This window comes from Crocodylus siamensis, chromosome 10, assembly GCF_052110815.1.
Source record: "Crocodylus siamensis isolate JL-2025a chromosome 10, ASM5211081v1, whole genome shotgun sequence".
Taxonomy (NCBI): Eukaryota; Metazoa; Chordata; order Crocodylia; family Crocodylidae; genus Crocodylus; species Crocodylus siamensis.
This window is the reverse complement of record NC_143404.1, coordinates 73,035,004-73,057,372: the sequence shown is the minus strand read 5'-3', so window position 1 is coordinate 73,057,372 and position 22,369 is coordinate 73,035,004. Positions and strand designations below refer to the sequence as shown.

The 22,369-nt window shown below is 66.4% G+C and overlaps 2 protein-coding genes across 7 annotated transcripts; one reads left to right on the top strand and one right to left on the bottom strand.

Annotated features, from left to right (window-relative positions):
• Positions 1–322: 322 nt before the first annotated feature.
• On the bottom strand, positions 323–9,146 carry MMP9 (matrix metallopeptidase 9). Of its 2 annotated transcripts, XM_090064370.1 has the most exons (12): positions 5,655–9,146; positions 5,025–5,257; positions 4,488–4,636; positions 4,020–4,148; positions 3,748–3,921; positions 3,483–3,656; positions 2,869–3,042; positions 2,582–2,737; positions 1,999–2,200; positions 1,732–1,871; positions 1,146–1,400; positions 323–969 (listed from the first exon to the last, which is right to left on the bottom strand). In XM_090064370.1, exons 1-12 carry the CDS (start codon positions 5,796–5,798, stop codon positions 860–862), a joined length of 2,040 nt encoding a protein of 679 aa, XP_089920496.1. In that variant the 5' UTR covers positions 5,799–9,146; the 3' UTR covers positions 323–859. The 2 variants fall into 2 exon arrangements, with proteins under 2 accessions (XP_089920496.1, XP_089920494.1); XM_090064368.1 differs by having other exon boundaries at positions 5,025–5,791.
• Positions 9,147–9,316: 170 nt separating this feature from the next.
• ZNF335 (zinc finger protein 335) lies at positions 9,317–22,050 on the top strand. Of its 5 annotated transcripts, none has more exons than XM_090064365.1 (29): positions 9,317–12,048; positions 12,921–12,998; positions 13,168–13,399; positions 13,572–13,845; positions 14,074–14,151; positions 14,472–14,801; positions 15,127–15,261; positions 15,346–15,498; positions 15,588–15,846; positions 15,961–16,138; positions 16,227–16,339; positions 16,651–16,669; positions 16,809–16,925; positions 17,001–17,077; positions 17,178–17,338; positions 17,427–17,656; positions 17,730–17,838; positions 17,916–18,010; positions 18,089–18,372; positions 18,510–18,645; positions 18,728–19,105; positions 19,200–19,342; positions 19,535–19,674; positions 20,145–20,248; positions 20,372–20,449; positions 20,525–20,608; positions 20,766–20,831; positions 20,948–21,029; positions 21,465–22,049. In XM_090064365.1, the coding sequence occupies exons 3-29, from the start codon at positions 13,199–13,201 to the stop codon at positions 21,581–21,583; spliced, it is 4,143 nt and encodes a 1,380-aa protein (XP_089920491.1). In that variant the 5' UTR covers positions 9,317–12,048; positions 12,921–12,998; positions 13,168–13,198; the 3' UTR covers positions 21,584–22,049. The 5 variants fall into 5 exon arrangements, with proteins under 5 accessions (XP_089920491.1, XP_089920489.1, XP_089920493.1 ...); XM_090064363.1 differs by lacking the exon at positions 9,317–12,048 and adding an exon at positions 12,058–12,180; XM_090064364.1 differs by lacking the exon at positions 9,317–12,048 and adding an exon at positions 12,348–12,580.
• The last annotated feature ends 319 nt before the right edge of the window (positions 22,051–22,369 follow it).

The window sequence follows — 22,369 nt, the reverse complement described above, 5'->3', positions numbered from 1 at the left end:
CACATGCACCCACACACATGTCAACACACCTGCACACATGCACACGCACACCCACATATAGTGGCAGCTCATAGTGACCCCTCTTCAAGGCCACCCTGGGAGTCGTCTGGTCCAGAGTCTGGCTCGAGCCTGGGTGGGGGAGGCAGCCCCCTCCGATTCTGGCCCCCTCGCCCCTCCTCCCCAGCCCTGTCCCCCTCCCCCCACTGCGCGTCCCAGGGAGCTGGAGCCCCATGTCCCGCTGCAGCCATGTCCCCCCGGCACCCCCAGCCCGCTCTGGCAGACAGGCGGCCAGACGTGCAGACAGATGGCCGCACACACGAGCTGTTTCCAAAGGATTCTGTTTATTAAAACTGTGCAAGATACAAAAATGACAGAGGCGGCAGCAGGCAGGAGCATGACACGGAGCCCCTGCTCCACGCACTTATCGAAGCTGCGGGCTGCGGCCTGGCCCAGTGCCGGGCTCCGGGTCCCAGCCAGGACCCAGGCACGGGCCTTCCTGGGACGGCTCCGGGAGCAGGTGGGCACAATAGTTTTCGAGGATCCGTGCAGTTTGCACCAGGCACATCCCCTGCACAGCAGGGCAGGGCGCCAGCGGGACCCGACAGCGCTGGGCAATGGCTGGAGTCCAGCTCCCCGCCCAAGGGGGCTCCCAGGGCTGGGGCAGGCGGGCGGGGGGCAGCGCCAGCGGGGAGGCGCAGCCTGAACGACCCTGGCACTGCCTGGGGAGAGCGTGGAGCAGCTGCCTGCAGCACCGGGACCTGCCTCCCCACCCCGCCGGGGGCTGGGTGGCGGGCAAGGACCTGGAGCCAGCTCCTCTGCCTCCCCGCGGTCAGGGGCAGGGGCAGGGGCGGCTGGGAGCCTACTGCTCGGGGCAGTGCAGGATGTCATACTTCAGGTAGCCCACGCGGTCCACCTGGTAGCGCGGTGTCATCCTCCAGCAGAAGCGGTCCTGGCAGAAGTGGTACTTGCCTGGGCAGAGGGAAGGGGCCAACACGGGTTAGTGGGGTCCAGCTGCCAGAGGCCATGCACAGCCCCAGCTCGCACCGCGGGGCTCCCAGAGCCTGGGGCAGCCAACGCCGTCCCGCACCGGGGAGCCCGGGGCAGCCGGGCCCCGGCCCTGCCCCCAGGAGCTGCAGGCCGCTCACCTCGGTACAGGAAGACGTTGCGGGCATCGACAGGGACGCCACCGAAGGTTTCCTCAGTCTGGCGCGGGTACCCGCGGTCCACCCGCTGCACCTTCACGTCCAGCCTCCAGAAGCGCTCCCCGCTGAAGAGCAGCACCTTGCCGCGGCCCCGCTGCAGGGCTCCGGTGAGGCGCGCCGGCGCCGGCGCCAGGCCCAGCTTCTCCAGCCCACGGGGGCCCAGCACGCTCTGGCCCGTGTACACCCAGAACCGCTGGCCTGCGGGAGAGGCAGGAGCTAGCGAGCTGAGCCCGCGCCCGCCACGCACCTTCCTCCCCTCCCTTCGGGCACTGGCAGTAAGGCCTGCTGGGGAGGGGGGCTTCACGCCTGCCAGCCCAGAGGTGGGGAGGGGTCTGGCCCTGCTAAGGGGCTTTCCAGAGCCACAGCCACCATGTCCTTGCCTCTGGCTTTGCAGGGGCCGGGCAGGCACCGGCCCCGACAGCGGGGAGGGTTCAGGGCAGCTAGCGTGAGTGCCGGGGGCGAGGAGGGCCCAGCTCGGGGCAGAGGGGGCGGCCAGGAGGGCACCGGGCAGGGCTCAGGTGATTCTCACCCGCAAAGAAGAAAATCTTCTTGGTGAGCACGTCCTGGAAGGCAGCGTCCAGGGTGGCGGGCAGGGCCGGCCAAGTCTCCGCGATGGGGAAGGGCCCCTGGATCTTGCCCTTCAGGGACAGCGAGGTCCTCCAGTATTTCCTGCAGACAGAGTGGGCCACATCCTGACGGGCTGCAACCACCAGCGCGCCCCCTCCCCACCTGCCGCCGTGCCGCAGCTTGAGGCCCCTCATCGCAGCCCCAGGCACCGGCCGGCTCCCTGGCTCACCCGCTCTTGAAGAAGTGCATCATGCCATTGATCTCGGTGATGGCGTCGAAGGCCTGCACACGGCAGGCGTCATCGCCGGGGTCCACGGGGCTGGGCTCGGTGGGCTCTGCGGTCGTGGCCAGCGTGGTCTGGTCAGGGATGTCCGGCGTCTGGGTGGGCGGCACGGGCCCTGGCGGGGTAGGTTTGGGACCAGAGCCCCGGCCTGGCGGGGGGGACAGAGTGAGGCTTAGGACCCAGCCACGGCAGGGGCAGTGCAGGAGCAGCGCGCTGCCCCCAGCATCTGCCTTGTGGGAAGAGGCCTGCGGAGATGGCCATGCTCCAGGGGCAGACTGGGTCCCGCTACCATGGGCACCGCAGCCATGGCAAAGGGGCACCGGGGCTCCCAAGCAGCCTCTGCCCCGCGCCCCGCTCGCTCCCAGACGCGCCTGGCAGTCGGTGCCGCTCTGGCTCTGCCGGGCAGCGTTGCCATAGAAACTGCAGCATCTCTGCAGCGGAGGCTGCTGGAGATGGCCAGGTGCCAGCGGTGCCACCCGGGCCGGGGCTCCCCCTGCTCCCCTGGGCTTGGCGTCCGCCCGCCCCTCACCATAGAGGAACTGGATGCCATTGATGTCGTCCTGGTGCAGCTGGAAGTCCTCGATGTAGCTGTACATGGGGTACATCAGCGCCTCGCGGACGCTCGAGTGGTCCAGGCCCAGGGAGTGCCCGAACTCGTGGGCTGCCACCAGGAAGATGCTGTAGCCTGGAGAGCGAGCACCACAGTCAGCCTCGCTGCAGCCCTCCCCTCTGGAGGGCAGCCAGGACCCGCAGCACGGGGCTCGCGAAGGGAAGGGGAAGGGCAGGAGCCACGGGTGGAGGCGGGGAGCGCTGTACCTCTGTCTGGGCACAAGCCCCACTTGCGGTCCACGTCATAGTTGCTGGTGGTGGCACACCAGAGCCGCCCGTCCTGCCGGCCCTCGCTGGTGCAGGAGCTGTACGTCTGGCCCAGGAAGGTGAAGGGGAAGGCGCACGGGTCCCCCTGGGAGTTCCCGCCGATCACCGCCGTGTCTGCAGCACAGAGGAGGGGCCCTGGTCAGCACAGTGCCCCTGGGCTGGCCAGGACGCGCCATGCGAGGAGACCCCAACCCCAGGGGGCTGCTTGCAGCCATGTGCCCTGTGGCCCCAGCGTGGCCCCAGCCTGTGGGCACCGGGTCCGAACACCGGCCAAGGCTCCCAGGCAAGCTGTCTGCAAGTGAGCCATAGCCCTGGGAGACCCTCGGGTGCAGGAGCCTTCCTCCACCCTGCTGCAGCGAGCAGAGGCTGCAGCACTGGACTATTGCCCGAGCTGCTGCCTTGCAGCCTGGGGCAGAGACGGGTTCCCCCGGGGCTGAGCAGAGCCCGACAGGGACAGCCCTGGAGGGGATAGGGAAGCTCGCAGGCAATGGGGACACTGGCCCCGGTCCCCCCCGAGCTGATACTGCCATGCTGGCACAGCCCCGGGCTAGTACCTCTGTTGGGGCAGAAGCCATATTTCTTGTCCTGGTCGAAGTTGGCAGTGGTAGCACACCAGCGGTAGCCGTCGGAGCGCCCGGCCGTGGTGCAGGTGTCGTAGGACGTGCCATCAAAGACGAAGGGGAAGACGCACTTGGCCCCATCGCTGTTCCCGCCGTAGGTGTAGAGAACTGTGGGGGGAGGCGGTGAGACCGTCCCGCTGGGCAACACCAGCCTCCCGCAGCCCCGTGTCCCCGCCCGGCTGGCGCTCCCCACACTTACGCTCGCTGGGGCAGAAGCCGTAGAGCTTGTCTTGGTCGAAGTTGGGGGTGGTGGCGCACCAGGGCAGCCCGTCGGAGCGCCCCTCCGCCGTGCAGCGCGAGTACGACTTCCCCTCGAAGATGAAGGGGAAGTGGCAGGCGGCCCCGTTGGCATTCCCGAAGCTGGTGTTCACCACTGCGGGGGGAGGAGGGGTCACTGAGCTGCACCGGCACAGGAGGGCATCCCCTCGGCCGTGCCCAGCACAGCAGACCCCCGCAGGGGCCGGGCCTTACCTAGCCCCGCTCCCAGTGTCCAGAACTCGTCGTCGTCGAAGTGGGCATCTCCCTGGATGCCCTGGCCTGGGGGGAAGGCGTGGGCCAGGAGCCCGTCCTTCCCATCAAAGGGGTACCCATCGCCGTGCTCTGGGGAGACAGGCCTGCTGTCACAATGCGCCTGCCCCAGAGCTTGGTCCCCGCGAGAGGACGCAGGGCCTGGATGCACGCGCCTCCTCGCACCCCACAGACACACGTCACTGCCTCCTGCACACATGCACACATGCAGGCACGCGCCCGCCTGCGGATACCCCCGTGCACACACAGGCACCATCACATGCCCCTAGGGAAGGCAGCAGCAGAGAGACACGCCAGACATGCAGAGGGGAGCGCGACCCAGAGGCTGAACCGCAGCAGGTGCAGCCCCGCTCTGGGGGGCACCTGGTCGCGCTGCGGCAGACCCCCACCCGCCCCGGCCGCGAGCCTCACCCTGGGAGCCGAACATGATCATGATGTCGGCCTCGCCACTGTAGACTTGGGTGAAGCTCAGCGGGGTCACGGCGCTCCACACCTTGAAGGCACGCTTGAAGGCATCGTTGATCACCGAGGCGTCCAGGTCCGGAGAATAGTTCATCACCCTGCCAGGGAGCAGTGTCAGACCCCCGGGCCTGAGCCCTGGGAGGAGCCCCCAAGCCCATGGGACGGGGTCCCGGGAGGCAGAGAGGGGGACCTGCCTGCCAGCGCCTGGTGACTGTGCCCAGTGCCGGCCCCTGCGGCACCCAGCCTCAGGGCAGTGCCCCACACCGCGCCCCACTGCTGGCTGCCCGCCGGGTGCAGGGAATCAGCCGGAAGGGGCCGCTGGGCAGGTCAGAGCCGGGCTGTACTGGGCGTGCGCATGCACGTATGTGCATGTGCATGTGCATGTGCACGTGCTTGTTCTGTGTGCGCAGGAGGCATGCCTGCCTCTCCCCAGCTCCCTCCCTGCCCACCCAGGGCTCTGCAGTCCAGCCTGCGGGAGCAGCTCACCGGTACGTGAGGTCAGTGTGGTCCCACTTGAGATTCCCCTCGAAGGTAAGAAAGGTGCCGACATCAGGCACACCGCAGCGTGGCGCCCGCATGGCCTCCAGCGTGGCCTGGTCCAGCTCCCCCGTCACTTCCAGCCCCAGCTTCTTCTGCATGGCCCGCAGCGCCTTGGTGGTGGACTCCTGCCGCCCGCTCTTCTTCGTCTCCGAGAGGTAGCCGAAGCGGGACAGGTATTCCTGCGGGGGGGCGGGACAGTCAGCGCATGGCACGGCCGGTGCCTGTGCCAGCCGATAGCGGCACACCAGCCTCTGCGGCCAATGGGCACCGGGGGTATGGGGCTGACGTCCTGTCCTGCTGCCTTTAGGGGCACAGTCCCCACGTACAGCCGGGCTGGCTGGGGCCGGAGCCTGTGACCCAGCTGGACCAGGGCCCTGCTGCCCCTCTGCCACCACCGGGCAGGCGCCCACGGATGCTCCCCGCTGAAGCGCTGGCCCCTGCTCGCCCTCCTCCTCCCCTGCTTGGTCTGCCATGGAGCAGGGCAGACAGACAAGCGGGTGACCCCAGGGCAGCTGCAGCTGGGGATCGACCAGCCTGGCTTGGGCAAGGCAGGGCGGGGGCAAGGGCAGCACTCACGTTGGCCAGCTCCATGTTCGACTTCTGGCTGACCAGCTCCCCAGGGAAGGCGATGGTGACCTGGGGCTTGGTGGGCAGCGGTCCAGCCCAGCAGCCGAGGGCCAGGAGAGCCACGGCGAGGGGGGCCAGCAGTGCAAGCCCCATGGCACTGGTGCAGGTGGTGTCGGGTCCGGTCGAGTCGGGTCGGTCTCTGCACTGCCGATGCTGCTGCCCTGGGGCTCTGTGCAGCTCGGCGCTGCCTGCTCCTACTTATAGCACGGGCGGGGGTGAGTCACGCTCAGCCGTGTCGGCTACTCACGCCCTGGTGGCGAAACGGCACAAGCCGTCGTCGCATCACTTCAGCTGTTTCAAAACATTGTTTACTAAATTTGGAGCCGGTTTGCTTCCTCCCGCTGCCCACAGGAAGTCTGAGGACACAGAAGGCAGAGGCCGGGCCTGGCCTGCACCTGGGGGAGCGGCTGGGTGAGATGTTGCAGGGCCACGGACCCCAGACCTGCCGGAGCCGTCAGCCCCACGTGCAGCGCTGCGGCAGGCTGGGTCCAGCTCCGGCGCTGTGGGCAGCCGTGCCCGGTACCAAGAAGGGCAGGCCGGTGCCATCGGTACCCTTAAACCCTCATGCCTGGCAGGCATCTCATCCCTGAGCCCACAGGGCAGCCCAGGCACATCGCCAGCTCCCTCTCGCCTGGCCCAGCTGGGCCCTGCAGGCACCAGAGCCCACTGTGCCCGCAGCCGCGCCAGGCACCTCGCGCACGAGCTGGGAGTGCGGGCGCAGGGTGGGCTGCAGGCACGGCGTTAGCACACGGCACCAGCCTGAGCCAGGAGCAGGCCCCCATGCCCTGGGCCTTCCCCACCGCTGCAGCCCGACCTGCCCCACCAGCTGTGCCCGTGGCCCCCCCTCTCCCCAGCAACAACCACCCTCCAGGCCACTGATTTCCGGCTCTCCCCGAAGTGCAGATACCGTGGGAACGAGTGAGCGGACCGGGGACAGCAAACGGGCAGCAAGACAGGAAACCGGATGGCTGGAGGGGGGAAAGAGGGAGCCCACTGGGCAACAGCCCCAGCTCCAGGGGGGCTTGGCAGAGTCACCCCCTGCCACAGCCTTGGACAGCTGCCCCAGGCCTGGCCAGTGCTGTGTGCCCGGCAGGGGGGCTAACTCTGGCCCCGCTGCTTGGAGCGTCACTGGGGCAGCTCTGGCTGCTCCTGGTGCCGACGACCCGCCGGCCCGGGGACCTGCTGGGCCCCGGTGGCAACAAGTCCCGCAGGCCGGTGGGTGAGGACAGGGCAGGGCAGCAAGCACCTGGGCTCCGGCATGTGGGCATTACAGTGATGTTCCAGGTACGCAGCTGGGGCATCCTACACATGGTTGCCAGGCCAGTGCGCCGGGAGCTGCACATGCATTGCAGAAGTAGCTGTCCAACCCCACCGTGGGCCTGGAGCCCTAGTGCTGCTGGCAGAGCTGTTGCCTCATGCCACACTGCAGCCCTTCCCGCAGGAAGTTTCCACATGGGGAACCCCCCTGGGCACCGGCTTGTAAACACCAGGCAGGCATAGGTGCAAAACCAGGCTGAGCCCCGGCCACGCAGCCCAGCAGCTGCCCCTCAGCGCCGGGCACTCCACCCCCACCTGCCCTTGGGCGCAGCGTGGTCCTGTGCTGCTGCCCGGCCCGGTGCATGCCCCAGCCAGAGCAGGGTGGCACCCCCAGGACTCCCCAGCAGGCTGGTTGGGGCCCTGGAAGTTCAACGGGCCCTACCCCAGCACACCTGCCAGGACCAGCCCAGGCACGAACCATGCACAGTCATGGCTGGCTGCATCCAGTGCATCCTGGCCTGGGTGTGCCGTCCCTCTGCACGGCCCCGTGGCCTTCCCATGCAGGTCAGGGCCCACGGGCCCAGCTGGCCTTGCGGAGGCAGGAGGGGACTGTCTGGGTGCAGCAGGGTCACGTGGCCGTTCAGGGGAAGCGGGGGGACCTGCATGCCTCCCCCCGGGCTGGCCGCTCCCACTGACTCACGGCTGCACTGAGCAGTTTCCTCTGGCATCAGTACCTGGGGATTTTCAGTGACTCCTTGGATTCAGAGAAAGCACCGGGACAGGGCCTGAGCAGCAGTGGGTGAAACCTCACCCCCGTGTCTGGCGCAGGCTGGGATCTGCAGAGCACCGTGGGGAAATTCCAGCCGGGGCTGGGGCCAGGACCTCCTGCACCCAGGGGTGAAGTTGCCCCCCTGCCAGGCCCGGCCCTGGCTCTGGCTGCCCTGTGCTGGCCCACAGAGCAGTTGTGGGGCCAGGCCCCGCCGCTGCGGAAGGATAGGGAGAACTGTGGGCAGCCGGGCGCGGGGCCCCGGTCCAGCTCCGTGCATGCAGCGCCATGGAGGGCAAAACGGCTCGGCCATAGGGAACAAGGCCCGAGCCCAGGCAGTTGCCCAGGGTCCCAGACATGACACAGGCTGGCATCAGCTGGAAGCGACTCCAGCCCACGCTTCAGTGTGTCGGGTGTCACGGGCAGGGTTCCCAGACAGCCGGCGCAGGCCTTTCCTACATCAAAAGAGGAAGACTGCATTGCCACCAGCAGCTGCCCCCAGGCTCTTACTCAGGTCTTCCTGCCTGGCGTGACAGCAGCAGGGATGCCCCCCTGAGCAGCACCGTCACCCCCTGGGAACCTGGTTTGGGCAACTGCCTATCTGGGACCAAGAGACGGGAGTCGATGCATGGGGGGCAGGAGGGACACGGTCCCCTGGGGTCCCTGGATGGAAGCTCAGGCAGGGGCAAGAGAAGAGGCACAACGCGTGGGGCAATCGCAAGGTCCCAGGCTGCTGCCCCCTTTCCCAGATGGTTCGGCAGTATGTGCCAAGGGCTCTGGGAGTGCAGAGCAAAAGGGCTGGGGCCACAGGGCTGCGTGCAAGGGGACACCGCAGCAGCAGGATGCATGGGTGCAGGAGAAGGGAAGCGGTGACGGGAGTCAGTGTCTGGTGCTGGTGACACAGAGCAGCGTCAGGCACAGAGGCGCAGGTGCCACGGGAAGTGGTTCCTGTGCTGGCAGGCTGCTGAGACCCGAGTGGTGTCATGCCAGCCTGGGAGTCATTTGACTGGACACAGCACTGGGCAGACCAGAGGGACACCAGCAGCAGAGACTGAGCCTTGCCCGTGGTGCCTGGGCCCCCACCACCCCATGCTGCAGCACCTGGCACCGTGGCTTCCCATGCCCAGCACTTAGCTGCCCGTGGGGCTGGGTCCCTCCACCGGCTCAGCATGCAGCCTCCAGAGCCTGAGCAGCAACAGCCTCTCTGGGGGTGCAGTTCTTGTGCCTAGTGCCAGAGCTCCACAGCCTGTCCCTGGGGACCCCACAGCCAGCCCCCGGCCCCAGCAAACCAGCTCCCAGGCCTGCCCGAGCCAGCTGGGGTCAAAGACGTCTTCAGGAGCAGGTGGCTCAGCACAGGGCTCTGCTGCCTTCTCCACCCCCTGCCAGCGCTCCCTGCGTGGGTACGGGTCCCATGCCCCGCGAGCCCCTCCTGACCCCCTGCTTCATCACTACTTACTTTCTGCCACAGTGGGTGAATCCCTGCCCCTTCACCCCTACCCCTGCCCCACCCCACAGACCTGCCCTTCTCTCTAGATCTGCCCACTGGGCGCTAGCCGGGCACCCCTGCCTGGCTCTGTGCTGCTCTTCTGGTGCCACTCAGACCCTCAGCAAAGCAGGCATGGCCCCAAATTGGGCCTTGCAGCTCCTCATGCCATTTCCACGTGTGCAAAGCAAGGGCCTTGTGAGGGTCAGACCCAGAGCTATTGTGCGGGGCCTGGGGGCTGCTTCCAACTGGACTGGATACAAGGGGAGGGGGAGAGGGAGACATCCTGCTTAAGCCAGGGCCCTCACCTGGGACTAGTGATTGAGTGGCTCATGTAGGCAGAAAGCCACCCAAAGTGTGGCTGCCAGTCTTGATGGCACCTGCTAAGCCGCGCCATGAGCAGAGGAACGAGTATGAAGACAACACCCACGGGGCAGCTGGAGGTAAAGGATCCACAGCGGAGAGCGAGCAACAGGGGTCCATCTTGCCAGGAAAGCTCCCTGTGCCGGGATGACAGGAGCCACGCGGCAGGTGCTGCACACCTGGGTACTGGGGGACGCTGGAGGCAACAGCTCAGACTCGCACAGCGCGGCAGGTGTGCAGCCAGGCCACGGCTGACTGTGGTGCCCTGCCCTGGCCATGCTGCCCTGCCACCTTGCTCTTTTCACTCCCATGTCAGTAATGTGCTGATCCCTGCTCCGAATGCTGACCACCACTGATGAATCAGCAGCCCCAGAAGGAGCTGCAATCCAGTGGCCTTGGCCTGCGGCTCCCCAGGCCTCAGGTTCTGGGAAGAAAGCCACAGGATAGGAGTTGAAAGCAAAAACACTGGGGGCAGCAGCCCTGCTGCTGTTAGCATTTTTACTGGGAACAAGGAAATTCCAGCCCCGAGTGTGGCCTGAGGGGACTTTCAGCCTGATGAGACCCTGTGGGACCAGCGGCCGCAGCCTGTCCCGGGGCCAGGAGTGTGACAGAGATGAGACGAGGCGCAGCTCGTGGCACAGGGAGCAGGCTGGGGGAGGGAGGCAGGGCGGCCAGGGCCTAGGCGAGGGGCCCTGCCAGTACGGCCAGATCTCTGGGGAGCGTTCCTGGCACCTTGTACAGAGCCTGCCGGACTGCTGGGAAGGAGTGGAGCGATGAAGCAATCTGAGATGAAGAAAACCCATTTCCTGCGGCAATGGTTGTTTTGCTCAACGCTTTGCAAAACCTGCTGATGCAACACCCTCCCCAGGTGGCATCTCAATCCCAGCCTTGTTTGTGTAGCTGCAGGGCATTACGACGCATCCTGGATCCTCAGCAAGGTTAAGGGAAGGGGGAAATCACTGACTTGAGCAGCCCGGAGCCAGGCTGAGGAGGAACCAGGCCGGACGCCGGGCTCGGCTCAAGACACCTCAGGCTCCCCAACTGACTCAGCTCTGCTGAAGTCATTGGGAAACTGCCATGGCCATTTCGGGGCCTACTGACAACCCCCAGGGACCCAACGCAGCCAGCAGCCCCCACTCGGGGCAGACTGGAGGGCTGGGGCACATTGGCAAAGCCAGGAATCAGATTTTTCACACCCAAAATGATTTGTCAAATCACTGCCCCAGCATCTCACCCAGCTGCCCACGCACGGGGCTCACGGCCTCGGCCACCCCACAGCTTGCCCCCCAGTCTGTCACTGCCACAAACCCACGCACTGCATCTCTCCAGGTCCAGCCCCAAGACCGTACTGGGCTGCAAAGTCAGGGCTGGGAGCGGGCCTGGCACTCAGGTTGCAGGGAAACAGGGACCAGCTGCACCCTGCCCAGAACAACCTCCTTGGGGGGGGCCGTGCCAGCTCCTCGACTGCTCTGGCGGAGCCCAAGCGTTGGCCACATCACTCGACAGGGCACCCACGGCTCCCTCCGTCCTCCGCCACTGGCCCTCAGCGCAAGCGAAGGGCCCAACTACCCCACGCCTGACGCGAGTCGGGGTCTGCCCAGGAGCCACCCGCACCCTCCTCCCCGGGCCAGCACCGCCGTCGCCCCCCCCGCGCGTGGGGGCGGCAGGGCAGGGAGGCACCTCCGAGTCCAGGTTCTCCCGCCTGGGCTGACCACAGCCAGGAGAAGAGCCGGATGCCGCCGGCCAGGCGCGGGCTGGCTGCAAAAGGCCGGGGCTCCCTGCGGACTGGAGCAGATGTGGCAGCGGGCGCTGGGCCAGGGGGAAAGGACACGGGTCCCCGCTCCAGGTGCAGCCGAGCAGGGGGCACCTGGGTGCCGGCACCGGGCTCTGCCCTCACGTGGGCGCCGCATGGTGCGGCCCGAGGCCCCGCTGTCGTGACGGGCCGGGCCCCCACCGGAACACTCGCGCAGCGGCAGATTTAATGAGCTCGAGCGAAAGAAAGGAAAGACCCGGGGCAGCGCGGCGGGCGAGGCCAGCGCCTCCCGCCGCCCACGGGCAACAGCGGGTTTGATCCCCGCCCGGGGGCACCTCAGCACGGACCGCGCACGGGGGAGACGGCAGGCCCCGGAGCCCGACCCGGTGTTGCCGGGAGCTGTCCACGCGCGGGGCAGAAGAAAGGGGTAGAAGGGTCCAGCCCGGGCACGGCCGCGTGGGAGGCCCGCCGCCGCCACTTCCGCTTTCCGCCCCACGTGACCGGCGCAAACCCGACGTGACCCCGCGCTCCAACGTTTGCATGTTTTTGCGTCGGTTTCTGCGTATGATCCTTCCGCGAAGAAAATAGTGCCCCTCTTTTAGCCCCCCGCGGCGGCGTCTCCTCCCCCGCGCGGGCCCCGGGGCGGCGGCTGTTGGCGGCAGCGCCTGTCGGGGGTGGCGGCGGCGGCGCAGGGAGGGGCGCGGAGCAGCGGACGGGCGGGGTAAGTAGTCCCGGCGCGGGGTCCGCGCGGCGGAGCGCTCCGCGGGCAGGGCCAAGCCGGGCCTGGCGGCCGCCGGGATGCCCGGCCGGAGGGAGACGCGGCCGCCGCTGCCGGAAGCTCGGACCGCGCGCGGTGAGAGGCAGTGGCGTGGTCTCTTCGCCCTCCGCGCCCGCCTCGGCGCTGGATCCGCCCGGCCCTGGGCAAGATGGCGGCGGCCCGCGCGGGGGCGCAGGCAGCGCCAGGGGCAGCCCCGGCCCGGCCCAGTGCCGCAGGGCCCCGGGGGGCGGGGCCGGGGCAGGGGGCGCCGCGCCGGGGGCTCGGGGCTGCCCCTGGCGCGGGGCACTGTAGGGGCAGCCGGGCCCGGCCGCAGGGAGGACCCCGCGCGCGGGGCATCATGGGAGCGGCTCCCCCTGCCTGGCCGCGGAGCATTATGGGGGCGGGTGCCTCGCCTCTGCCACTGACTGGCCCTGTGGCCTCGGTCATGTCCCCGCTACTTGTGCGGCGCCCGCCGGGCAGGGATACAGCAGGCTCGGTGCAGCTCCCCTCGCGGGTCCCGCCCGACACGCTCGGGAACCCGGGGCCTGGCTGGGGACATGGCTCTGGGGGACCTTCCCCAGGGGTCGGGTTGGTCCTGGGCAGCTGCACTCGGGGCTGCTCTCGCTGCAGCAGTGACGCAGCTCCTTCCCCACATCCGCGACAAGCCGCCTTGATGGGGCCCAGAGCTCAGCAGGCGTCTCCGTGGCTCCCCGAGGCGCTGCCCCTGCTCTGGGGCCATGTGTCATTCAGGGCCCCCAACCCCGTTATTCACTCCCCTTGTCCCCGCACTGTGGCTCCGCACAGCTCATACTTTGCTTTGTCCCTCTTTCCGGCAGCGTGAGAGCATCCTGGCTCGGCCGTTCCTGACCGTCTCCAGTGCCAGCTGCCATCAAACTGCGCACGTTGCTGCACGGGTAGGTTTTGCCTTTGCAGCTTCTGTGTCCAGCGGGGAGTGCAAGGCGCCACCCCAAGCCAGGTGTCCGCCACGGAGGCAGGGCTGGTGGTGCCGCCAGCGTGTCCCCGCACTGGGGCAGGGAGACGCCGTGCCGCTCTCTGACAGCAGGGCGGTCACTCCTCCCGTAGGTCGCGCTTCAGGAGCCTGGGCTCGCTGGGCATGGAGGAAAATGAAGTGGAGAGCAGTAGCGATGCGGCCCCTCCTGTGGCCCAGGAGGAGCCCTCGGAGAGCGGACTTGGCATGGAGACCTCGGAGGCCATGTCTGCAGACAGCAGTGACGCTGCCTCGGCGCCTGTCATCCTCTCGCAAGCCGATGACTCTGGCGTGGGCCAGAGCTCGGACAGCAGCGGGGTCTCCCTGGTATGGAGCGGCTCTGGGAGCCCCTCTGTGGCGCCCCTGGGGGCCCTTCCCCGGGCAGAGCCCCCTCCCCTGCGAGGCAGGATGCTGATGGTGCCTCCATGTACAAGCTGCCTCTGGGGCTGGCTCAGCAGAGGCCTCCAAGCTGAGCCCCTGTGGCCTTTCTGCTCCTCAGGAGGAGGTGTCCGAGAGCAGCTCCAGCACGGATGCGGTCCCTCGGATCTACCTGCCAGACTCCTCCTCCATCGCCCAGTCCACCCTGGTCTCCAGTGTCTCCACGGTGAGCCAGTCCATCATGGTCTCGGAGTCCCCACAGGTCCTGGTTCACTCCAGCGTCATTGCTGACGGAGCCACGATTGTGTCAGACTCCACCGCATCCACCTCCTCGGACCTGGGCTCTGCTATAGACAAAATCATCGAGTCCACAATCGGGCCAGACATCATCCAGGGTGAGTGTCCCCCCGCCAGGCACTGGCCTGAGAAGCCCTCAGCCAGGGCAGCCGGCACATGGCAGAGGCCTGGCAGCTGCCCTTGCTGCTGTTGGCCATTGGGCCTTGGCACACAGCAGCGTGCCCGTGGAACAGCGTGCTGCGGTCTCCCCATTTTCTATCCTGTCCGTGAAAGATCCGTCATGTTCGTGCTTCAGTCTCTCATCACCTCTTGCTCTCCCTTCGCAGGCTGCATTGCTGTAACCAGTGCGGAGGATGGTGGGGCCGAGACGACCCAGTACCTCATCTTGCAGGGACCTGATGATGGTGAGGGGAAGCTGCAGGTTTTCCTACGACAGCAGTTGCTTTCGGGCCTTTCCCATCTCCATTCCACTGCCACAAGGGGCTGTTGCAGAGGCGTGCTGTGCTGTCTCGCATGGGAGCACCTGGCTGTTCCTGTGCAGGGAGCAGGACGGGTGCCTTGGCTGTGGGGGTGGAGCTGGTAGCTAGTCCTGGTTTCTCCCAGTAGAGGGCACTGGGGAGCCAGACTGGAGCCCTGGCTGTGGAGCAGTTCTCAGCTCCGGAGGGGGGTTGATTGGAGCGTGGGCAGGGGCTGTTCCCTCGGTGAGCCCTTGTTGGTGCCCCAGGTGCCTCCGTGGTGTCCCAGATGGCCACCTCTGCCCTGGCCAACAGCCTGGCTGTAGACACCATAGCTGATGGCCCCACCTCCACGTGCCTCGACCAGCCTGGCCCCGCAGACCCTTCCGAGCAGCCTGAAATGCTAGACCTGCCCTCGCAGCCAGACCAAGCCCAAGAGGCCGATGCCGGGGAGGGGCTGGAGCAGCCGGACATGGAGAGCCTGGAGGAGATGATGGAGGTGGTGGTGGTGCAGCAGTTCAAGTGCAAGATGTGTCGGTACAAGAGCGTCTCCAAGACTACGCTCATCAACCACATGAGGGAGAGGCACTTCCAGCCAGGTGGGCACCAGCTTGGAGGGGAGGCTTGTAAAGGCCTTACCAGGTCACAGGGTTGCTGCGCCTGGGGCAGGAGGGGCTTATATGCCTGGTTGGGGGCTGCACAACTGATGGAGCAGGAATGGGGGCTGCAGCTCCTAGTCCAGGGAGAGGCACCGGTGCTTTCTGGGGTGTGAGTGTGGAGTAGTGCCCAGGAGGTGTGCTACCCTCATGGTGGAGTGGGGAGTGCTGCAGCTCTGGCGGGCCAGACGGGTCCAGGCGGAGCACCTACTCTTCAGCATGGCCAAGCCCAGCTGGACAGGGCGACTCATGCTGCTCTCTGTCTCAGTGGCATCCACCCTTGGGTTGAAGAAGGGGCGGCCACGGAAGAGCGGCCCCTCCCCAAAGACACCAGAGGAGGATGCACCGGAGGAGGAGGAAGATGATGACATTGTGGATGCCGGCGCCATTGATGACCCTGAAGGTACAGCCCCCTCTGTCTCCACAGGCCAGCGCGGCCTGGTGCTGCCAGCTCCCATGATTAATGCCTTGGCCGTTCTTTTTGTAGAGGACAGTGACTACAACCCAGCTGAGGATGAGCCTCGCGGGCGGCAGCCCAAGCACAGCCGCACCGTTCCCACGTCTAGTGAAGAGCGGCCGCGCCGGCGGCCAGGGAGGCCCCGCAAGTTCCCTCGTCTGGAGGACACGCCGCTGCCAGAAGGTAGGGGAGTGGGCCTTGCCGGGGAGGGGACACCCTGGGCTGCATGAAGCATGGGGGCCTGAGTCTGACCCTGGTGTGCTGTTGGTTAGGTGCCGAGGTGGAGCCCTTGGTTACGTCCCAGAGCGCGGCAAGCTGTGAGGCGCAGAACTCGGAGGCCACCAGCTCCTCCAGCTTGGAGAATGGGGCTGGCGACAGCCTTGGGGAGCCCAGCACCAGCCAGTCGGACTCGGAGAACAAGGATCCATCCTCTAACACGGGCCCTGAGGAGGCCGATGCCGTGCCCCGAAGGCGAGGCCGGCCCTCCCGCCGCTTCCTGGGCAAAAAGTACCGCAAGTACATGGGGCGCAGGTGAGAGCTGTGCTGCATTGCTCCATGGCAGGGCCATCTGGCTGTGCCTGGGGCCCAGGCCAGGTGGGAGCCTCACAGCCACTGTGGCTCTGAGCTCAAGCTGTGCTTTGTCAGGTACTACTACAAGTCGCCCAAGCCCCTAATGAGGCCCTACCTGTGCCGCATCTGCGGGTCCCGCTTCCTCACGCACGACGACCTGCGTTTCCATGTCAACTCACATGAGGCCAATGACCCGCAGCTCTTCAAGTGCCTGCAGTGCAGCTACCGCTCCCGCCGTTGGTCCTCCCTGAAGGTGAGTGCAACCCCTCTGCCTCTGTCCCCATCCCTGCCCCAGGCTGGGCGCTGGGCATGCAGCTCACAGCATCCCCTCTGTCCTGCAGGAGCACATGTTCAATCACGTGGGCAGCAAGCCATACAAGTGCGAGGAGTGCAACTACACAAGCGTGTACAAGAAGGACGTCATTCGCCACTCCACTGTACACAACCGGGACCGGTGAGCTGAGGCACCCGCATGCCCCAGCAATGTGGCCCCTTCCCCACCCCATGCTCCTGGGTGTCACCAAGCAGGCCTTCACCTGTGCAGCCCCACAGCCTGAGCAGAGCTAGCAGTGCAGCCCAGGGAGCCTCATGCTCCTGCCCATGTCATGCTGCTCTTGGGGGAGCTGCCCCTAGAGAGCACCGTATCCGCTCCATTCCCTCCAGAGGTGCAGGCAGCGCAGGCCATGTGGGGTGGGCTGCTCAGGAGAGGAGAGCTTAGTCTGGGAGTGTCTGACTCGGCTTCTCTCTCTCCTCTCTGTCCTTTAGGAAGAAGAGGGCTGACCCGGTGAGTTCCAGTCATTTTCTGCTGGTGGCCTGGCAAGCAGGGCATGTAGGGGCCCGGGGTGGAGCTGCCTGGGCAGGGCAGGAGTCAGGGGTCGGGGAAGCTCTCCAGCAGAACTTACCTGTGCATCCTCTCACTGCAGCCCCCGAAGCGGAGCTCCTTCCCCTGCCCCGTGTGTAACCGGGTCTACCCCATGCAGAAGAGGCTGACTCAGCACATGAAGACGCACAGCACTGAAAAGCCACATATGTGCGACAAGGTGAGTGGGGGGCTGGGCTGGGCTGGGCCAGCCTGGACCAGGCTGCGGAACGAGTGCTGCTTTCTTCTGCCGCAGTGTGGGAAGTCCTTCAAGAAGCGCTATACTTTCAAGATGCACCTTCTGACGCACATCCAGGCCATCGCGAACCGCAGGTGCGGAGGGCGGGGGCTGTGGGCTGCACAGGGCTAGGCTCTGTTGCTAGTGCTGCCCAGCTGGGCCAGGCCCCTGGTAACGGCAGCTCCGCCCCGGCAGGTTTAAGTGTGAATTCTGTGACTACGTGTGTGAGGACAAGAAGATCTTGCTGAACCACCAGTTGTCGCATGTCAATGACCGGCCCTACAAGTGCAGCTTCTGCCCCTATGCCACCTTCCGCGAGGACTTCCTCCTCTCCCACCAGGCCGTCAAACACACCGGTGAGTGTCTTGCCCCAGGCTGCGCCCTGCCTTACCTCCCCCTGACCCTGTCCAGCCCCTGCTGTGACCTGCCCTGTCCCTGCTGCAGGGGGGAAGCCCTTTGGCTGTGAATACTGCCACTTCACCACCAAGCACAAGAAGAACCTGCGCCTGCACGTGCAGTGTCGCCATGCTGACTGCTTTGAAGAGTGGGCCCAGCGGCACCCTGAGGAGCCACCCTGCAGGCGCCGCCCCTTCTTCACCTTGCAGCAGATTGAGGAGCTCAAGCAGCAGCACAGCCAGGGCCAGACAGCCGGTGAGCCGGTGGCCAGCCCCCAGGTGAGCGCTGGGCCCTGGCCCCTGCCCCTCCCCTGCCAGTACCAGAGCCACATGCTCATTTTCTCTCATGCAGGTCCCTCTAGGCGCTGTGACATACCACACAGTCCAGACCCTGCCAGCAGTCGAGCCCCCTGTTCTCACCCCAGACTCTCTGGGAGGGGCAACCATCATCTACGAGCAAGGTGAGCTCCTGGGGCTGAGCAGGGCAGGGAGGGAAGGAGGGCTTCTGGGCAGACTGAATTGCTCTTGGCGCTCTCAGGTGCAGAGGAGTCAGCAGAGCTGGCTACACAGACGGCGCTGGACCTCCTGCTGAACATGAGCACCCAGCGGGAGCTGGCTGCGGGCACGCTGCAGGTGAGGCAGCCGCCTCCCCTCCATGCTCAGCTGCACTGACTGCCCTTTACTGACCTGCCTCACGTTGTCCCTGCGCAGGTGGCACTAGTGAAGTCAGACGGCTCGGGAGATGCGCAGGCCCCCGATGCCCAGCTCCCGGCTGGGGAGACAGTGGAGCTGGACCCAGCTGAGCAGCAGCAGCAGAAGGTGGTGACGCTGCACGTGGCTGAGCATGGGGAGGCACTGGTGCAGGAGGCCTACGAGGAGGCCACGCTGGGCGGCCCTGAGCTGCAGCAGATCGCCATCCCCTTTGAGAGCGCAGCTGAGTATGGCATCATTGCACCTGTCGGGGAGGAGATCCAGGCCACAGGTGCACTCTACAGGTCAGTGGCTGGCCAGGCTGGAAAATGGGACCCTGCTCTGTGGGCCTAGTGGGGAGTGCCTGTCCTCTCACCATGCCCCCGCAGTGGGGAGGAGTAAGGGCAGCCAGGCCCCCCCTCACCCTGCCCTGTGCCCACAGCGAGGAGGACAGCCTGACAGAGACCTCACACACGGTAGTGGTGAGCGAGGCTGTGGTGACAGGGGCGCTCAAGGACCATGGTGGCCACTACATTATGTCGTCCAGCCTCCCTGGGAGCCAGCTGCACCACATCGAGGTGAGTGGGGCCAAGGTTCCCCAATAGCCCTGTCCTAGGTGGCTGGCACGGAGCAGCATCACTCTCGGCCCTTCTCTCCCAGCAGCTCAGTGGGGACGCTGCCTTGGCCTCGCCAGGGGAAGGCCCAGAGGCCCAGCCCTGCAGCGTCAAGTGGCCAGCGGTGCAGTGTGTGGCCAGGCCACTCCAGAAGGACTCCACACCAGACGGGCAGGAGACTGTGTCGCCCAGGGTCCGGTGGCCCACACTGCAGGGTGTGGCCAAGAAGCTGTCCTGCAAGATTGCTGCAGCCAAGAAGCTGTCTTGCAAGATTTCCACCGCCAAGAAGTTCTCATGCAGGATTTGCACGGCCATGTTCACGGGGCGGGCGGAGATGGAGAGTCACAAGAGGGCCCATGTGGGGCCCGACGCCTTCAAGTGTCCTGACTGCCCCTTCACAGCAGCCTTGTGGCCGGAGGTCCGGGTAGGCTCACCTCACACACAGGGGCATGGAGCGGGAGAGCCGGGGGCGCTGAGGATGGCACCTGTCTGATCGCTCTCTCCTTCCCCCACCCCAGAGCCACATGGCCCAGCATGCAAACCTCCGGCCACATAAGTGCCCCCACTGCAGCTTTGCCTCCAAGAACAAGAAGGACCTGCGCCGACACATGCTGACGCACACCAACGAGAAGCCCTTTGCCTGCCAGGTCTGCGGGCAGAGGTAGGGGCCTGCACAGCTGCACCAGACTTCCCCGTGCAGCTCTGACCTACTTCTTTTTTCCAGCTGTGCATTGGGGTGAGGGGGGCCATCCTTGCCACTGGCTAGGGATGCCTCTGCTTGTTTGTCCCAGGGGCAGCAGTGTGGGGGGCCATATCCACGGCCAGCACTTCTCTGACCCTTGCTCTCTGGCAGGTTTAATCGCAATGGGCACCTGAAATTCCACATGCAGCGACTGCACAGCTCGGATGGGAAGCGGTCAGGGCCACCAGAGCCCACAGCTCAACAGACTATCATCCTGAACAGCGATGAGGATGCCCTGGCCACGCTGCAGAGTAGGACACTTGCACTGCTTTTGCCAGGGCCTGTGCCTGGCCACCGAGAGGGGCCCTGGGCTGAGCACTTGGCACTGCCCGGGTCTCTGCAGGGTGGGATTTGGCCAGGAGACTTCTGGGGATGCCCAAGTCAGCAGTGGCCTCAGTGCTCCATTGTGGCTGTGGCATGGCTCCCAGGGGAGGCTTTCTTCTGGGGTCACGGCTACCCCGATCACTTGATGCAGGGCCATGGCCACATACTGCTGCAGCCTCGTCTCGTGGATGAGGTGGGGGGCAGTGGTCTCTGGCTTCTGTTGTGTGTGCTGGCGTAGGTCCCTCTGCTCCTTCCTGTACATGGCAGGAGTGGGCAGGGTCAGTGGCTCAGCCCTGCTGCCTTGCTGGGGTGCAATTGCCCTGGGGTGGGGGCCGGAGCCTGGGCTGGACTGTTGCCTTTATCCATGTGGGGTGACACCAGTGCTCTGCCTCCCCAGCAGCGCTGCAGTCTGGCCAGGCCGTGCTGGCTCCTGAGCGGTTGCAGCAGGCCCTGGGGCAGGAGCACATCATCGTAGCACAGGAGCAGAGCATCACGAGCCAGGTGAGTCCCCAGGCACCTCCCAGACGCCATGCAGTCTCCCAGCTGTGCTGTTCCAGTGTCATGCTGAGGTGCTGGGCGCCAGGCTCCACAAGCACCGACAGCCAGGTACTTGCTGCCTTGCAGGAGGAGGCCACCTACATCCAGGAGATCACGACAGCCGATGGGCAGACTGTGCAGCACTTGGTGACCGCCGACAACCAGGTGAGGGGGAGGAGGCCTGTGCAGGGTGGCCATGTGGGCAGGGGCAGAAGGTGCTGAGTATGTTTGTGCCTGCAGGTCCAGTACATCATTGCCCAGGACGGCGTGCCGCACCTGCTCCCCCATGAGTACGTCGTCGTCCCGGAGGGCCATCACATCCAGGTCAGTGCCCTGCTGCCCTGGCAGGCTGTGTGTTCAGGCCCCTGGGTCCAGGATTGCGGTGCAGGGGGTGTGGGGCTTCCTTTCCCTGGAGGTCTGGGCCGCTCGGATGTGGAGTCCTTGGCACTGCTCAGGCTCTCACGTAGGCTCTGCCTTTCAGGTCCAGGATGGGCAGATCACCCACATCCAGTATGAGCAGGGCAGCCAGTTCCTGCAGGAGTCCCAGGTAATGGAGCTGCAGCGTGTTGGGGTGCTCCTGGGGGAGCTGCAGCCGTGGGCACCCCAAGTAGAGGGAAGACGTGCTCCTGGCCAGGCTATGACGTCCCCTCCCTGTTCTGGCAGATCCAGTACATGCCCGTTTCCCCGGAGCAGCAGCTCGTGACCCAGGCCCAGCTGGAGGCAGCGGCACACTCGGCAGTCACAGGTAGAGAGCGGTTGGGTGGGACAGGCATGGCGCAGCCTGGTCTCCCTGGCTGACGGGTTCTGCAGCTGGGCCCTGGCTCCTGACAGGCCTCTCTGTGCCAGACGTGGGGACCGGGTCACCATCTGCCACTGCTCTGAAATGAACAGCTGGACTCGGCCCAGCCCCCTTCCCAAGGGTGCCACTGCCCTTGGCGCAGGGCACAGGGGCTGGCTCTGGCTCTGGCTCTGGCTGTGCTGCCTACAAGGGGACTGGAGCTGTGGTCTGAGCCCAGGGCTCTCCCTGTGGCTGCAGGGAGCAGCCAGGTCCTTTGCAGAGCACGGTGGCTCCACACAGCCTGTCACAGCCCCCCGTGCTAGCCTTGCTTGTGGGCTGGTGTCTGAGCCAGCCTGTTGGTCCCCTGCTCTGTCCTGGGGCTGATGCTGTTCCTCTTTGCAGCCGTGGCCGACGCCGCCATGGCGCAGGCCCAGGGCATGTTCACCACAGAGGCGACGGCTGAGCAGATCCAGCAGCTGCACCAGGGCATCCACTACGACGTCATCACGCTGTCAGACTAGTGCTGGGGCCCCCAGCCGCGAGCGGCACCGTGCCAAGCCTCCAGGGCCAGCAGCTGCCTTACCGCTTCAGGGGAGCCCCCAAGGGCTGGGGTTTGCCGTCAGCCCGCCGCACTTGCTGCCGCTGCGGCCAAAAGCAGAGCTGCCGCCGGCATTCCTGCTGCCGGGTTTGGGGCTAGTGGTGAGCGGCAGCACGGTTGCAGCCGAGACTGGTCTCTGCTCCTGGGGGCCTGTGGCCCCAGGCCCTTTCCCCTGCGTCACGGTGCCTGCCCAGGCCAGGACTCCCGCTGGCATCTGCCCCAGGACTGAGGGCACCGGGGCTACAGCAGCCACGCTCCTGCAGGCGGGCGTTGGACTGGGAGCTGGGAAGAGGGAGAGCGGGGGCCGACCGTTGTTCCAGTGGAGCAGGGTTGACCCCAGGCGGGAGGTTGGGGGGGACAGGGGCTGACCCGAGTCCTGGAGCTTTGACCCTTGCTATGAATAAAGAGGTGTTGGAGCCTTCACCTCCCCCCGTGTCTGTGTCCTGGGGCTGGTGGTGGTGGTGGCGCTGCCTTCCCTGGTGACCTTGAGGGGTGGCCCAGGCCCTGCTGCTGCTGCTGCTGCTGCTGGCGTTGACATGAAGGAGGGTGAGCGGCCTAAATCCCGTGCAGCCCCCGCCTGGGCCGCGCCCGCAGCCGCGCGTTTACATGCGATTATGGCAGCTAATCTCGCCTGAGCCCCGCAGCTGCCTCGCCCGATTATCGGCAGGGGGAAAGGGCAGCGGCGCAGCTGCCTGGGCCCGCGGGTGCG

Bases quoted from the DNA above. Each gene is read 5' to 3' on its own strand.
- ZNF335 (XM_090064365.1), top strand. From the start codon at position 13,199: ATGGAGGAAAATGAAGTGGAGAGCAGTAGCGATGCGGCCCCTCCTGTG. The intron at 13,400-13,571 runs GTATGGAGCGGC...TCTGCTCCTCAG, and splicing joins ACAGCAGCGGGGTCTCCCTG to GAGGAGGTGTCCGAGAGCAG. The intron at 17,339-17,426 runs GTGAGTGTCTTG...TCCCTGCTGCAG, and splicing joins CCAGGCCGTCAAACACACCG to GGGGGAAGCCCTTTGGCTGT.
- MMP9 (XM_090064368.1), bottom strand. From the start codon at position 5,551: ATGGCAGACCAAGCAGGGGAGGAGGAGGGCGAGCAGGGGCCAGCGCTT. The intron at 4,637-5,024 runs GTGAGCTGCTCC...GCTCCCTGGCAG, and splicing joins CACACTGACCTCACGTACCG to GGTGATGAACTATTCTCCGG. The intron at 2,201-2,581 runs GTGAGGGGCGGG...CCCCCCCGCCAG, and splicing joins TGGCATCCAGTTCCTCTATG to GCCGGGGCTCTGGTCCCAAA.